The 16,987-nt window shown below is 39.2% G+C and overlaps 2 protein-coding genes across 2 annotated transcripts; both read right to left on the reverse strand.

Moving 5' to 3' along the window:
- Positions 1-2,630: 2,630 nt before the first annotated feature.
- Positions 2,631-5,956, reverse strand: LOC136426832 (uncharacterized). The gene is made up of 7 exons (XM_066415552.1): positions 5,206-5,956; positions 4,592-4,666; positions 4,365-4,409; positions 4,122-4,151; positions 3,573-3,635; positions 3,373-3,449; positions 2,631-2,635 (listed from the first exon to the last, which is right to left on the reverse strand). Exons 1-7 carry the CDS (start codon positions 5,220-5,222, stop codon positions 2,631-2,633), a joined length of 312 nt encoding a protein of 103 aa, XP_066271649.1. The 5' UTR covers positions 5,223-5,956.
- Positions 5,957-10,351: 4,395 nt separating this feature from the next.
- Positions 10,352-15,790, reverse strand: LOC136426833 (uncharacterized). The gene is made up of 7 exons (XM_066415553.1): positions 12,927-15,790; positions 12,313-12,387; positions 12,086-12,130; positions 11,843-11,872; positions 11,294-11,356; positions 11,094-11,170; positions 10,352-10,356 (listed from the first exon to the last, which is right to left on the reverse strand). Exons 1-7 carry the CDS (start codon positions 12,941-12,943, stop codon positions 10,352-10,354), a joined length of 312 nt encoding a protein of 103 aa, XP_066271650.1. The 5' UTR covers positions 12,944-15,790.
- Positions 15,791-16,987: the final 1,197 nt, after the last annotated feature.

Genomic DNA, 16,987 nt, shown 5'->3' on the forward strand with positions numbered 1-16,987 from the left:
GGCCAAAGAACATGTGTTCTTTTCAGGTAACCTGAGGTCATGTTGCAGGTAAACACGCAAGCCTTTGCACTAAGAAGCTCTTGGCGTCTCGCAGAACTTGAATAGAGAATTTTTTTGCACGGGTGATTTTGAAACAGTCAATTTATGCATCGGGAGGGACTCCGAGGGAGATTGGCAAAGTATGATGCTCTCGCAAATGTTGCCAAATAAACATGGTTTTTTGGGCATGGTCAAATTTAATTATGGCGGCTTCAACCACTAATAAATCACGACTTGACGACGAGAAAAATGCAATCCGTCTCTGAATTGGTTGTGTCGCACTTATATACAACTTATAATTAAACCCATACACCAACGATGATGATATACCACTAGGCCGAGGTAGGCCGATCCGATCGATTGCGAGCAGGTTTGCATGCAGTTTCACTTTCCGCACCAACAACCTTTGACCCAGGAAGTAATACTACTAATACTTCACAAACGCCTCTCAAAGCGCGATCGTCTACACATGATGTGAATGAATATCGGCAAACTTTTGAATTGTTGAAATAATTTTACTGTAAAAAAAGACAGGCATTGTTGGCTTTTTATGCGGTAGTTGTTTAAAGTTTAAGTTATCTAGCACGTTTTTAATAGTTCATTTTGCGTGTAGGGGTTCAACACAACTTAAATTGTTAATACTTTTTGAATAGCAAGGTTAAGAATAGACTAGAAATTTTATATGCTATTTATCTCATAATAGTTTACATATAAAATTTTTTTATATAAAATAAACCGATGTCGGGTCGGCCTTTGTATGTGTTTTTACGAAGTCCCCCCCCCCCCTCCTTATAGTAATAGGTTGTTCCGAACAAAGTTCAAAGATCACGTCGGAGCCGAGGCCGCGAGGACGACACATCGTTCGATTTCATCCAACTCGGCGTCCTCTATACGTACAAGGACGTTTTCTTTGCTGTATACAACTACAACAACCCACAGAACGTAAGAAAAGAACGACCCTGTTGTGTTGGGAAACATGGCCACAGCAGCTGAACGTCCAGTTGTGCTTCTTTTCTCAGACTCGATATGTAAGTATATCGCGAACCATGTACCGCCATCGCATTTTAAGTTTTATGTACATGCAAACCGTGGTGCGAAAGTTGTTGATGTTGCTGCAGACATTTACCATCACCACAATGCTGACTTTGGTATACCTACTGTAGTTTGTGTACATGTTGGCACCAATAATCTCTCGAACGGTCTACAGGAAGTCATGGGAGACTTTGACAAACTGATTGCCATTGCAAAAGACCGCTTCCCCACATCTACTATTGTTATGTCTAGTATTTTGCCAAGACTTGACAAAAGATGCCTAGATGATAGACGTGTTACTGTGAACACAGAGTTGGCTGCGCTGTGTAATTCTCGAGGTGTTCGGTACTGCAACAATGGTGAAAGTATTGACCCGTCAATGTTAGCAGTTGACTGTTTGCATTTGAGTCAACGTGGTAATGTGCTTTTTGCTGACCATGTGTTCCATTGCTTGAGTCATTTTCTCCAGATCCACCAACTTGGTGAAAGACAGAAGTAGCTTTAGGCTGCTGTGGCTCCAGAATGCAGGTCCTGACCAGCATGATAAAATGGTAAGATTTTTTCTCATTTTGAGCACCACATAATTTTGGTACATGTAGTTTCAGTTAGGCCAGACTGATTTGATAACATGGATGACATCCGCGTACACATCAATTTTCGTCAACAACACCCCCACCCACAAAGAAAGTGTGCTACCATATTGTAAATCACACAAAGGGGGCAAAATATGCCATAACGTGATATTTTTAGTGTAAATCACACAAAGAAACAATTGCTGAGTGAGGGCTGTATGCTGGATATTAAGCTAAAATCTGAATTCAACAACGGGTGATAATGAATGGAATTATTGATAAAAAGATTTGCGTGTGTAACAGGAAACTATTACATTTACACGTCACATGACGTCAAACAGGGTATTCAACTTTACAGGAGATACATGGTTCGGTTGGTCTTAGTGTGTCAGAATTTTAACTAATCATTGAGTGGGCGTGTGTGTTATTCATTTTTACGTCATTTCTTTGCTTTCCTATTTCGTTTCAAAATGTGCTACATTCTTAGGGCTTGTGCAGCGCGAGATGTCCAGCGTAAGAACAAAAGAACCGTTTCGACGTTAGCTTTTTCTAGTATAGTTCAAACGTAAAGGCGAAAAACTCCCCATGTATTCTGTGCTTGTTCCAATATGATATTAACCTCCACTATCGCCTGTATGATATCACTTTACATCCCAGTTTGGCACGCATTTCGCAAGGCTGTCCTTGGTGCTGCATAACGTTCTATTGTTGAAGGAGTAAATCGATTGACATTTTGCGGAGTTCAGAGGAGCAAATGGTCATTCTCGATAACAGGATGCCTGCCAATAGCTCAAGATCACACGATAGTCAGCAGCCTTGTCCCCACTCGACCCTCACACCTTAGTGTATTCGTGATAAAGATTAGTGAAGTGAAAATAAGTTCACACGGCTATTTGACACCACCATTCAGATTACTACTATAACAGTGATGAATTTTGGCTACTCTAACTAGAATGTTGGCAACAAAACTCAAGTTTCATCATTCTGTTAACCTGGAACAAGGGTCAAAGAACAGCTAGCCAGAAGAAGTACAACTTCCACCCCGGCATGACGTAAGTTTGACGTCTGTTCGACGGGATGGTCTGATTATCTCTTTTAAAGTTTTATAATGCACAACCAGTAGTTTCTTTCTGTTTCTTTCATTGTTTCTTTCTTTGTTTCTTTCTTTATTGAAGACTAAGTATCTCTCAGTAGTAAGTCTTTGTATACATATATTTGTATCATAGAGGAGAAAAATGATTTGTACAGTGCCCCCTCCCCCAAAAGCCAGTAATACTGCAAGGAAAGAAGGTGCAAGAAACGACTTTTATTAACCCCATATTTCTAAACATTGGTCTTGTAGATCGTTTTATATCAATATCACAATCTACTTTTGCAACTTTGTGCTACAACACGGACAGACATAGGCATCATTTTCACTTCACCCCTCATTGCAGTTGGCTACCAACAAAGATGAACTGCATGCTAATCTATGTACATGTATTGTTATTGACCCATGACAGTGGAAGAGTTGAACAAATCACAAAACCAAACCCATGCTGTCTATTGCCTCTGTATAGTAAACTTCTTCCAAATGGCAAAGTAGTAACTTGTCACCAATTGTTAACCTCTCATAGTGAAAACTTTTGAAGCCACATTATGTAAATCACAGTTCATCTAATACACCACCCCTAGTTGCCATAGTAAATATGAATCCCCCCTCCCCCCCTACTCGATCCACCCCTCCTACCACCCCTGCCCCCCCTGTATCCCCTCCTGGATGGCCCCCCACCCCTCTCCTGCCTGTAGCCCTGGCCTGGGGTAAACCTGTAGAATGAAAAGAGGGGAAATGTGATTAGCATTGCAGTTGGTTATTTCAAATATATGTAGCTTATTTTAAAAGCTTTAGACATAAGTTGAGTATAAAAACAAATCACTACATAAGCTTACTTCTTGGGGCTGGGGCAGTCAAATGACTTATGGCCGAATCCTTGACAGTTCCAGCATTGGAGTCTGTTGAAAGAAAAGAGGATAAATATTTTAGTTGGGTAGGGACGTGTACAGAAAAAAGTAAGGCTTACGGTATTCATGAAATATTGTATGGATATAAAAAGTATGTTATGACTTGTTTATTTGTTTGAACCTTTGTTTATTCATGATAAGCTCAAATCGGCACGCAGGCTGCTTTTCATTGAGGTCACGAGGGAAGAGGTGAGGGTCAGATACAATATAACAGAGATACACAGTCATTTGAGTCCTAATAACTCTATCAACATATATCATTACATATTTATGGTACAAAAATATACAATTTCTAAAACATACAACATAAAGTAGGGCGAAAGCTGGTTCATGGTCCGTGTCTGTTCGTTTAGTTTATTTCCGTTACATTGAGTTTCCCCAAACTACAAAAAGTATCATCCTTGGAACAGAATTTTTGTCGTAAATACTGTACACAAGTGTATTAGTTACATAGTCCAGACTAAGAAAGTGACTCACTTCTGGCCCTGCTTGCGATCTGCCGGAGGTCTTTAGTGGAAGCATTTGTGAAAAAAAAAGAAAATTGTTCAGTTTTATAACGTTATGTGGTGTTGATACGCAGTTTTGATATGCAATTTGCTTCATTGCCAAATGCATCATCTTTTTATCACATAATTTGCATCTTACATTGTAAAGAAAAAGAAGATATCTACTAGTATTTTAGTTTGTCAAGACTACTAGTAATATAATAAAGTGACTCACTCCTTCACATCAGTCGTATTGTTGGCGAGCTGCCAAGCAGTCTTTCTGTAGTGAAAACATAAAAAAAGAACCTTCTTAATTTTTTATTATAAGTAATGTGATGTTGCTACACAGAATGCACATATAATTTGCTCTCAAATACAAATCACTCCATCAAGCATGCAGAGCATAACTATATCGGGTAATACCTGTGTTTCGATATTAAAAAGTACATTAAATCTACTTACAGTTCTTTGCCGTCAATTATGAGCTGCATTTGCTCTATCTTCTCTTTGAGTTCCTCGATTTCCTGTTCTTGATCTCTACAGATGAAAAATGTATACTGTATGAAAATGTGCAGATAGAATTCAACATATCCTTACAAATGTATATATATTTATTTCATCATCTTTCTAGTTACCTAGCTCATTTGCTTAGACAAAAGTTATGCTACGAGTAAGAGAACACAAAAGAAAGAAGAAAAAAAACAACAGCAAAAATCATTTGACCTTGAATAAGGCTAGAGCAAACAATGAATTTTCAACAAACTTAGTCAAAGTCATATTACTCATACTATGTCTGTATGTGGGTGTGGGTGTGCAAAAATGTTCAAATCAATCAAAGTTTATTGCACAACAAATGTATCAGGTACAATTTATGGCAAGTTCGTAGGTATTAAAAAAAAACAAGACATACATATCTTTGCTTAAATTATTAACAATGCTAATGAATTTTACAAAACTTAAGACTAAACACTACGGTATCCAATAAGAGTGATACATCAAAGGATTCAATTGAGGTTTGAAACTCCTTGAAAATTGTCTTAATGTCATTGAAATAATTACGAAAATTCATAACTTACGCGTACCCGTTGGCCATTGCAAAATTATGAGACGGTTGATCTGTGGGAGATGACACGAAACCGATGACACTGACAGTGCAGACGACGCGATGACAGACGATAACAAAACGCCCGCGAAATTCCAAAATCAAAACTTATTGGTTAAAGGTCACGTGATGTAGACGCATCCATTATTCTTATCGAAAATAGTAGAGAAATTTATTAGATATGGGAGTTAATGCACGGCATTTATAAAAGTGTGACCATAATCTAAGAGAATTGATGCACTTAATCGATCGTAGGAAAAGATAATATGTTAAAATATACGACAGTTTTAGGTGTGGTTTTGTGTTTTTTTATTATGTACTATCCACTTTACACGCTGCAGTTGGATTGATCCATTACGCTATGGACCTTTGACCCCGGAAGTAAAGCTTCGTTGTTGTTGAATACTTCATTTTACGTTGTCGGGGCCATATGATAATAAAAAAGATGATACTCATTAAATAAAAGGTAAAAAATGGACTACAAATTCAAAACGATATATCTACAATTATAAGTGAAGGTACTCAATTGCCCTACATGATTAAAAGCTGGTGTTGGGTCGGCCAATGTATGTAACTTTTTCCTACTCCCCTCTTGGAATAATGAGTTGTTCTGAGTATGACGTAGCACAAATGGTCGCTCTCATTCATGTGCAGGTTAACATATCATCATTAGTCGAGGAAAACGGTGTTTCATTGCCGAATAAATGTCTTTTTTCTGGTGACATGTATTTACATATATATACACATGCGGGCTCCAGCCTTGAATACCATCAAGACAGCTAGCTTGATAAGGCTACATATACATGCGCTTGAAGGACATTTTGAAACGTCGCCTTGGCCTGACAGGTACTGTGAATGCATTTAAGTTTGCGGCAAAAAATGCTAACAGTTTCTAAGGGACAAGATAGCTTATATGCTTCTTCTCCGCCATTTCTATGTGTACCCGTTGGCCATTGCAAAATTATGAGACGGTTGATCTGTGGGAGATGACACGAAACCGATGACACTGACAGTGCAGACGACGCGATGACAGACGATAACAAAACGCCCGCGAAATTCCAAAATCAAAACTTATTGGTTAAAGGTCACGTGATGTAGACGCATCCATTATTCTTATCGAAAATAGTAGAGAAATTTATTAGATATGGGAGTTAATGCACGGCATTTATAAAAGTGTGACCATAATCTAAGAGAATTGATGCACTTAATCGATCGTAGGAAAAGATAATATGTTAAAATATACGACAGTTTTAGGTGTGGTTTTGTGTTTTTTTATTATGTACTATCCACTTTACACGCTGCAGTTGGATTGATCCATTACGCTATGGACCTTTGACCCCGGAAGTAAAGCTTCGTTGTTGTTGAATACTTCATTTTACGTTGTCGGGGCCATATGATAATAAAAAAGATGATACTCATTAAATAAAAGGTAAAAAATGGACTACAAATTCAAAACGATATATCTACAATTATAAGTGAAGGTACTCAATTGCCCTACATGATTAAAAGCTGGTGTTGGGTCGGCCAATGTATGTAACTTTTTCCTACTCCCCTCTTGGAATAATGAGTTGTTCTGAGTATGACGTAGCACAAATGGTCGCTCTCATTCATGTGCAGGTTAACATATCATCATTAGTCGAGGAAAACGGTGTTTCATTGCCGAATAAATGTCTTTTTTCTGGTGACATGTATTTACATATATATACACATGCGGGCTCCAGCCTTGAATACCATCAAGACAGCTAGCTTGATAAGGCTACATATACATGCGCTTGAAGGACATTTTGAAACGTCGCCTTGGCCTGACAGGTACTGTGAATGCATTTAAGTTTGCGGCAAAAAATGCTAACAGTTTCTAAGGGACAAGATAGCTTATATGCTTCTTCTCCGCCATTTCTTAACCAACCGACCTGAAGCATCCACACTGTTAGGATTGTAGCCTAACCACAGAAGCATCCACACCGTTAGGACTGTAGCCTTACCACAGAAGCATCCACACCGTTAGATAGGACTGAAAACGCTACAGAAGAGGTATGGGTAGAGTGAAATATATTGTATTTGTCTGGTTCTTCTTCTCCTGACAAACCTTCAAATGGCTTCTTCTCCGCCATTTCTTAACCAACCGACCTGAAATTTGGTGTGGAGGTTGAGATGGCAAATACCCCCAGACCCTTTGTAAATCGTTTTGAAACAGGCCTTAAAATCATTTTTATGGAGGTTTTTTGGGGCATTTTTAGACAATTTTTATATTTTGGGCTCCTGTGCCCTGGTATAACAAGCAAATGACCTGCAATTCGGCACAAGGGTGCCTTGAACATGTCCCTACAGGATTTCAATCACATTTCCGGTGTACATCACTTCAAAATGCTTCGTTTTGGGGACTTTTGGACCCATTTTCAGACCAAAAACGGGTCAAAAGTGCTGTCCCCGTTCCATGTTCTATCTAAGAATCCATGTTCTATCTAAGGTTCCGGGCGTTCCATTTGCTGCTGGCCAAAGAACATGTGTTCTTTTCAGGTAACCTGAGGTCATGTTGCAGGTAAACACGCAAGCCTTTGCACTAAGAAGCTCTTGGCGTCTCGCAGAACTTGAATAGAGAATTTTTTTGCACGGGTGATTTTGAAACAGTCAATTTATGCATCGGGAGGGACTCCGAGGGAGATTGGCAAAGTATGATGCTCTCGCAAATGTTGCCAAATAAACATGGTTTTTTGGGCATGGTCAAATTTAATTATGGCGGCTTCAACCACTAATAAATCACGACTTGACGACGAGAAAAATGCAATCCGTCTCTGAATTGGTTGTGTCGCACTTATATACAACTTATAATTAAACCCATACACCAACGATGATGATATACCACTAGGCCGAGGTAGGCCGATCCGATCGATTGCGAGCAGGTTTGCATGCAGTTTCACTTTCCGCACCAACAACCTTTGACCCAGGAAGTAATACTACTAATACTTCACAAACGCCTCTCAAAGCGCGATCGTCTACACATGATGTGAATGAATATCGGCAAACTTTTGAATTGTTGAAATAATTTTACTGTAAAAAAAGACAGGCATTGTTGGCTTTTTATGCGGTAGTTGTTTAAAGTTTAAGTTATCTAGCACGTTTTTAATAGTTCATTTTGCGTGTAGGGGTTCAACACAACTTAAATTGTTAATACTTTTTGAATAGCAAGGTTAAGAATAGACTAGAAATTTTATATGCTATTTATCTCATAATAGTTTACATATAAAATTTTTTTATATAAAATAAACCGATGTCGGGTCGGCCTTTGTATGTGTTTTTACGAAGTCCCCCCCCCCCTCCTTATAGTAATAGGTTGTTCCGAACAAAGTTCAAAGATCACGTCGGAGCCGAGGCCGCGAGGACGACACATCGTTCGATTTCATCCAACTCGGCGTCCTCTATACGTACAAGGACGTTTTCTTTGCTGTATACAACTACAACAACCCACAGAACGTAAGAAAAGAACGACCCTGTTGTGTTGGGAAACATGGCCACAGCAGCTGAACGTCCAGTTGTGCTTCTTTTCTCAGACTCGATATGTAAGTATATCGCGAACCATGTACCGCCATCGCATTTTAAGTTTTATGTACATGCAAACCGTGGTGCGAAAGTTGTTGATGTTGCTGCAGACATTTACCATCACCACAATGCTGACTTTGGTATACCTACTGTAGTTTGTGTACATGTTGGCACCAATAATCTCTCGAACGGTCTACAGGAAGTCATGGGAGACTTTGACAAACTGATTGCCATTGCAAAAGACCGCTTCCCCACATCTACTATTGTTATGTCTAGTATTTTGCCAAGACTTGACAAAAGATGCCTAGATGATAGACGTGTTACTGTGAACACAGAGTTGGCTGCGCTGTGTAATTCTCGAGGTGTTCGGTACTGCAACAATGGTGAAAGTATTGACCCGTCAATGTTAGCAGTTGACTGTTTGCATTTGAGTCAACGTGGTAATGTGCTTTTTGCTGACCATGTGTTCCATTGCTTGAGTCATTTTCTCCAGATCCACCAACTTGGTGAAAGACAGAAGTAGCTTTAGGCTGCTGTGGCTCCAGAATGCAGGTCCTGACCAGCATGATAAAATGGTAAGATTTTTTCTCATTTTGAGCACCACATAATTTTGGTACATGTAGTTTCAGTTAGGCCAGACTGATTTGATAACATGGATGACATCCGCGTACACATCAATTTTCGTCAACAACACCCCCACCCACAAAGAAAGTGTGCTACCATATTGTAAATCACACAAAGGGGGCAAAATATGCCATAACGTGATATTTTTAGTGTAAATCACACAAAGAAACAATTGCTGAGTGAGGGCTGTATGCTGGATATTAAGCTAAAATCTGAATTCAACAACGGGTGATAATGAATGGAATTATTGATAAAAAGATTTGCGTGTGTAACAGGAAACTATTACATTTACACGTCACATGACGTCAAACAGGGTATTCAACTTTACAGGAGATACATGGTTCGGTTGGTCTTAGTGTGTCAGAATTTTAACTAATCATTGAGTGGGCGTGTGTGTTATTCATTTTTACGTCATTTCTTTGCTTTCCTATTTCGTTTCAAAATGTGCTACATTCTTAGGGCTTGTGCAGCGCGAGATGTCCAGCGTAAGAACAAAAGAACCGTTTCGACGTTAGCTTTTTCTAGTATAGTTCAAACGTAAAGGCGAAAAACTCCCCATGTATTCTGTGCTTGTTCCAATATGATATTAACCTCCACTATCGCCTGTATGATATCACTTTACATCCCAGTTTGGCACGCATTTCGCAAGGCTGTCCTTGGTGCTGCATAACGTTCTATTGTTGAAGGAGTAAATCGATTGACATTTTGCGGAGTTCAGAGGAGCAAATGGTCATTCTCGATAACAGGATGCCTGCCAATAGCTCAAGATCACACGATAGTCAGCAGCCTTGTCCCCACTCGACCCTCACACCTTAGTGTATTCGTGATAAAGATTAGTGAAGTGAAAATAAGTTCACACGGCTATTTGACACCACCATTCAGATTACTACTATAACAGTGATGAATTTTGGCTACTCTAACTAGAATGTTGGCAACAAAACTCAAGTTTCATCATTCTGTTAACCTGGAACAAGGGTCAAAGAACAGCTAGCCAGAAGAAGTACAACTTCCACCCCGGCATGACGTAAGTTTGACGTCTGTTCGACGGGATGGTCTGATTATCTCTTTTAAAGTTTTATAATGCACAACCAGTAGTTTCTTTCTGTTTCTTTCATTGTTTCTTTCTTTGTTTCTTTCTTTATTGAAGACTAAGTATCTCTCAGTAGTAAGTCTTTGTATACATATATTTGTATCATAGAGGAGAAAAATGATTTGTACAGTGCCCCCTCCCCCAAAAGCCAGTAATACTGCAAGGAAAGAAGGTGCAAGAAACGACTTTTATTAACCCCATATTTCTAAACATTGGTCTTGTAGATCGTTTTATATCAATATCACAATCTACTTTTGCAACTTTGTGCTACAACACGGACAGACATAGGCATCATTTTCACTTCACCCCTCATTGCAGTTGGCTACCAACAAAGATGAACTGCATGCTAATCTATGTACATGTATTGTTATTGACCCATGACAGTGGAAGAGTTGAACAAATCACAAAACCAAACCCATGCTGTCTATTGCCTCTGTATAGTAAACTTCTTCCAAATGGCAAAGTAGTAACTTGTCACCAATTGTTAACCTCTCATAGTGAAAACTTTTGAAGCCACATTATGTAAATCACAGTTCATCTAATACACCACCCCTAGTTGCCATAGTAAATATGAATCCCCCCTCCCCCCCTACTCGATCCACCCCTCCTACCACCCCTGCCCCCCCTGTATCCCCTCCTGGATGGCCCCCCACCCCTCTCCTGCCTGTAGCCCTGGCCTGGGGTAAACCTGTAGAATGAAAAGAGGGGAAATGTGATTAGCATTGCAGTTGGTTATTTCAAATATATGTAGCTTATTTTAAAAGCTTTAGACATAAGTTGAGTATAAAAACAAATCACTACATAAGCTTACTTCTTGGGGCTGGGGCAGTCAAATGACTTATGGCCGAATCCTTGACAGTTCCAGCATTGGAGTCTGTTGAAAGAAAAGAGGATAAATATTTTAGTTGGGTAGGGACGTGTACAGAAAAAAGTAAGGCTTACGGTATTCATGAAATATTGTATGGATATAAAAAGTATGTTATGACTTGTTTATTTGTTTGAACCTTTGTTTATTCATGATAAGCTCAAATCGGCACGCAGGCTGCTTTTCATTGAGGTCACGAGGGAAGAGGTGAGGGTCAGATACAATATAACAGAGATACACAGTCATTTGAGTCCTAATAACTCTATCAACATATATCATTACATATTTATGGTACAAAAATATACAATTTCTAAAACATACAACATAAAGTAGGGCGAAAGCTGGTTCATGGTCCGTGTCTGTTCGTTTAGTTTATTTCCGTTACATTGAGTTTCCCCAAACTACAAAAAGTATCATCCTTGGAACAGAATTTTTGTCGTAAATACTGTACACAAGTGTATTAGTTACATAGTCCAGACTAAGAAAGTGACTCACTTCTGGCCCTGCTTGCGATCTGCCGGAGGTCTTTAGTGGAAGCATTTGTGAAAAAAAAAGAAAATTGTTCAGTTTTATAACGTTATGTGGTGTTGATACGCAGTTTTGATATGCAATTTGCTTCATTGCCAAATGCATCATCTTTTTATCACATAATTTGCATCTTACATTGTAAAGAAAAAGAAGATATCTACTAGTATTTTAGTTTGTCAAGACTACTAGTAATATAATAAAGTGACTCACTCCTTCACATCAGTCGTATTGTTGGCGAGCTGCCAAGCAGTCTTTCTGTAGTGAAAACATAAAAAAAGAACCTTCTTAATTTTTTATTATAAGTAATGTGATGTTGCTACACAGAATGCACATATAATTTGCTCTCAAATACAAATCACTCCATCAAGCATGCAGAGCATAACTATATCGGGTAATACCTGTGTTTCGATATTAAAAAGTACATTAAATCTACTTACAGTTCTTTGCCGTCAATTATGAGCTGCATTTGCTCTATCTTCTCTTTGAGTTCCTCGATTTCCTGTTCTTGATCTCTACAGATGAAAAATGTATACTGTATGAAAATGTGCAGATAGAATTCAACATATCCTTACAAATGTATATATATTTATTTCATCATCTTTCTAGTTACCTAGCTCATTTGCTTAGACAAAAGTTATGCTACGAGTAAGAGAACACAAAAGAAAGAAGAAAAAAAACAACAGCAAAAATCATTTGACCTTGAATAAGGCTAGAGCAAACAATGAATTTTCAACAAACTTAGTCAAAGTCATATTACTCATACTATGTCTGTATGTGGGTGTGGGTGTGCAAAAATGTTCAAATCAATCAAAGTTTATTGCACAACAAATGTATCAGGTACAATTTATGGCAAGTTCGTAGGTATTAAAAAAAAACAAGACATACATATCTTTGCTTAAATTATTAACAATGCTAATGAATTTTACAAAACTTAAGACTAAACACTACGGTATCCAATAAGAGTGATACATCAAAGGATTCAATTGAGGTTTGAAACTCCTTGAAAATTGTCTTAATGTCATTGAAATAATTACGAAAATTCATAACTTACGCGTACCCGTTGGCCATTGCAAAATTATGAGACGGTTGATCTGTGGGAGATGACACGAAACCGATGACACTGACAGTGCAGACGACGCGATGACAGACGATAACAAAACGCCCGCGAAATTCCAAAATCAAAACTTATTGGTTAAAGGTCACGTGATGTAGACGCATCCATTATTCTTATCGAAAATAGTAGAGAAATTTATTAGATATGGGAGTTAATGCACGGCATTTATAAAAGTGTGACCATAATCTAAGAGAATTGATGCACTTAATCGATCGTAGGAAAAGATAATATGTTAAAATATACGACAGTTTTAGGTGTGGTTTTGTGTTTTTTTATTATGTACTATCCACTTTACACGCTGCAGTTGGATTGATCCATTACGCTATGGACCTTTGACCCCGGAAGTAAAGCTTCGTTGTTGTTGAATACTTCATTTTACGTTGTCGGGGCCATATGATAATAAAAAAGATGATACTCATTAAATAAAAGGTAAAAAATGGACTACAAATTCAAAACGATATATCTACAATTATAAGTGAAGGTACTCAATTGCCCTACATGATTAAAAGCTGGTGTTGGGTCGGCCAATGTATGTAACTTTTTCCTACTCCCCTCTTGGAATAATGAGTTGTTCTGAGTATGACGTAGCACAAATGGTCGCTCTCATTCATGTGCAGGTTAACATATCATCATTAGTCGAGGAAAACGGTGTTTCATTGCCGAATAAATGTCTTTTTTCTGGTGACATGTATTTAGTATTCACCACATATACAATATCAGAATAAAAATGATTACCTAGAAAGAAAGACCTAGCTACGACATGGTAGTCCTCTACGATCACATCCCCATCGTGTCAGGCAATGGTTTGGCCAAGATCGAAACTCTTGTGGAATCTTGGAATCATAGAACTTCAGACGGCACAGTTGTGGACTTTCCGCTGTTCACAGCAGAAGTTTCCAATATTCCCTCTTGCGACATCAACTAATCATTGGCTTCATTTCTTCGTCAAACCTTTCATTCGCCTCCTCGGTTTGATTCCTCTATTCAGAGGCACCTCACAATTGTTCGGGAAATTATTGTAGAGGTAAGTGATGAAGTACGTTTTCCCAGCTCAAAAATGTCCGCTCAGTCTCAGAGTTTTCTCCATTTAAGATTAATGATCGAATATTTATTTAAGAACATGCGTTAATGGGTAATATTTTAATGATTCATTTCAACCCCCGGCTCAACGAAATGTTTGTCAAACTACTCAAAAAGGACAAAAGTCGAGTTGTTCATAATGTTCGGCATCAACGACTTTGTTCTTTTACTTACGTTTAGAACAGCCATTCGAGAGAAGTTCGAGCAAAATGGACTGGGTTCGGAAGTTCGGGAAAATGAACTGGCTTCGATATTCGAAGTTTCGATCCTGTGATACAACTTACTTATGTTACAAAAAACGAGTTTCGTGTCCGTGTAAAACTTACGCGAGAAAAAACAACTGCGTGTGATTATGGCATACATGTATATGGCTTAGTCACTGACTATTTCGATGGCATCCTTAAGTGGTATTCGTCATTCAATCCAAGTGGTCAGATCCCTAGATTGAAATGATTATCAAAATGTTATTTGCTACATGGTTATTATCAGTTAATGGTGAAATGCTGACCTGAAAGATTGTAGCTGTGTCCTGTCAGTAGTTCAAAAAAGTGTTGTTGACTGGCTAATATAATGTTTGGACAACTGTACAGTGCATCCCAAATGCTCTGTTAGTGTTAGCTCAACTGGTACAGAGGCAGTTAAGGTTTAACCATGGGTTCTGGGTACAAATCCTGGTAAGGCCACAGCAAGTAAATTTCATGGATGACATCCTTACATTCTGTAAAAATGTTAATGACATTCTGTCTGCACTGTGCTTAGTTGACTAGCCTGTCTATAGTGGGGATTCTTATTAACAGGTTTGCTATAGCCGCTGTCAATAGCCTCTGTCATCCTGAAATAGACTTACTTGATTTCAGGTTGTGTCTACATTGTGCTTAGTTGAAAATTCAGAATGGATGTGAAGGATGTATCTCAACTGTGGAGTACCTGCTCTCTGTTGCAACACTGCAGCATGGCATCTGCGTTCTGTCAGAATGGTGATCTACCTGCCCAGCTACCCCCACTGATTCAAGGGAATGCCCAGCCACTGCTCAGCTTGTGGGAGACCAAAGCTATTTTCCGTCTGCGACAGAAGCCTGGGTCTGCAAGGCTATGGAGAATCCCTTTTGAAGATCTCAAAGCAAACCAGCATCTTACTGTAGAATATGATGATTATGGCATATCTGGCATAGTCACTGGGTTTGTGTCACCAGCCATTGAAGTGAGGGGTGACTGTTGGTTTAGTGATAATGATGTTTTGAAGCCCAACTGTGATTTTGTGCCTACTCTTGACATACTACTTCCAGCTTCACCAACTCACTGTCCCTCCATGCATGATATTGTTTCTGTGCTTGATTCAGCAGCAAACTTAACCATTGATGCTCAGGACATAGATTTCGACAATACATTTGTAGAGGTACATACTGGTGCTCGTGATCTGTGTGCACATTATAAGTATAAAGGAGACATCGAGATGATGTCACATGTGTTAAGGTATGCACAATCAGTGCACAGCCTCTGCGGTTTTCAGCCATTCTCATCTCTTGAGCGACCATATGGTACATTGCAGCTATTAGTTGAACATCAAAATGAGTTCCCTTTTTGCATGGCTGATGATGAGATTTCATGGGGCCTTGGTTATATGTGAAACTCTTCAACGTTGAACGTCCTACTCCCCATGGTTTTTCTGCCAGGAAACATAGTTCATATCTTACAGAAGTCATGAATTTGAAATTTATGGACTTTCTTGTTGGACTTTAACTTTTCAGGAGAAATGCCGAGGCGTAAGGGTAAGAAATTGCTCAAGAAGTTACATGCTTGGAAGGCAGAGCAGGAAAGGAAGAATCAGCCACATGAGAGGGAAGATGTGGTGACAGGACAAGACTCTCCTGATGTGCAGGAAGACCAGGTAACAGGGGAGGAACAGAATGATGACCAGGATTTAGAAGAAATAGGGGCCTGGGAGGGAGGACATTTCATGTTTAACCCCCTAACAGGAAATGATCAGTTGCAACTGGCAGTTGAGTTGAACCTTACTGTTGACCGAAAGCATATGAATATTGAGCAAAGGGATATCCCTGTGGCCACACCTAGCAGTTGGGTTAGGATAGAAAAGGATGGGAATTGCTTTTATCGGTCGATAAGTTACCTTATCTGTGGCACGCAAGAAAATCATGCTTTAGTAAGACAGCTGTTAATTGATTACATGTCAACAATGCCTAAAGATATTTACAGCTCTTGGTTCGAGGAAGACCTCACCATGGAGGAGTACCTGTCTCAAGTAGATCAGTGTGGGAGACGTCCAGCAGATCTTCGTGCATGGGCCACACAGGTAGAAATAGATGCAATGTCTTTACTACTGGGAAGACACATCTATGTGTACGGTAAGTTTGGCCACCAGTGGGTATGGTCTAAGTACCCATCAAATGAAAGAATTTATGATAGAACCATGTTAGAAAGCAGTAATGCTCTGTATATACAACATACGGATGAAAATCATTATGATGTTGTCACAGCAGTTTTGAGCCGTAGACAAACAAGGAGCATGTCTAGGTACAGCAGAGAAGAAGCTGCACAAATTACCAGCAGCAAGAGAAAAACCACACAACATGACGACGATGATGACGACCAGAAGAAGGTCAGACGGGACAAAGAAAGGAAACGGTACCAGGAGGATGAGATGTATGCCCAGGCCCAACGGGATAGAAAGAGGACACGGTATAGCACCGATGAAGAGCATGCCCGGGAGAAGCGAGAAAGAGCGCAGGAGCGGTATCACACCGATGAAGAGCATGCCCAGGAGAAGCGAGACCATGAGAGAGATAGATATCACACAGATCCAAATCACAGAGAATTGAAACAGAAAAACCGAGAGAAGAATCAGAATTGCCCAGATGTTAAGAAGGCCATTGAAAAGTTCCAGATCGAATGCAAAATGG

This window comes from Branchiostoma lanceolatum, chromosome 2, assembly GCF_035083965.1.
Source record: "Branchiostoma lanceolatum isolate klBraLanc5 chromosome 2, klBraLanc5.hap2, whole genome shotgun sequence".
NCBI classification, from domain to species: Eukaryota; Metazoa; Chordata; class Leptocardii; order Amphioxiformes; family Branchiostomatidae; genus Branchiostoma; species Branchiostoma lanceolatum.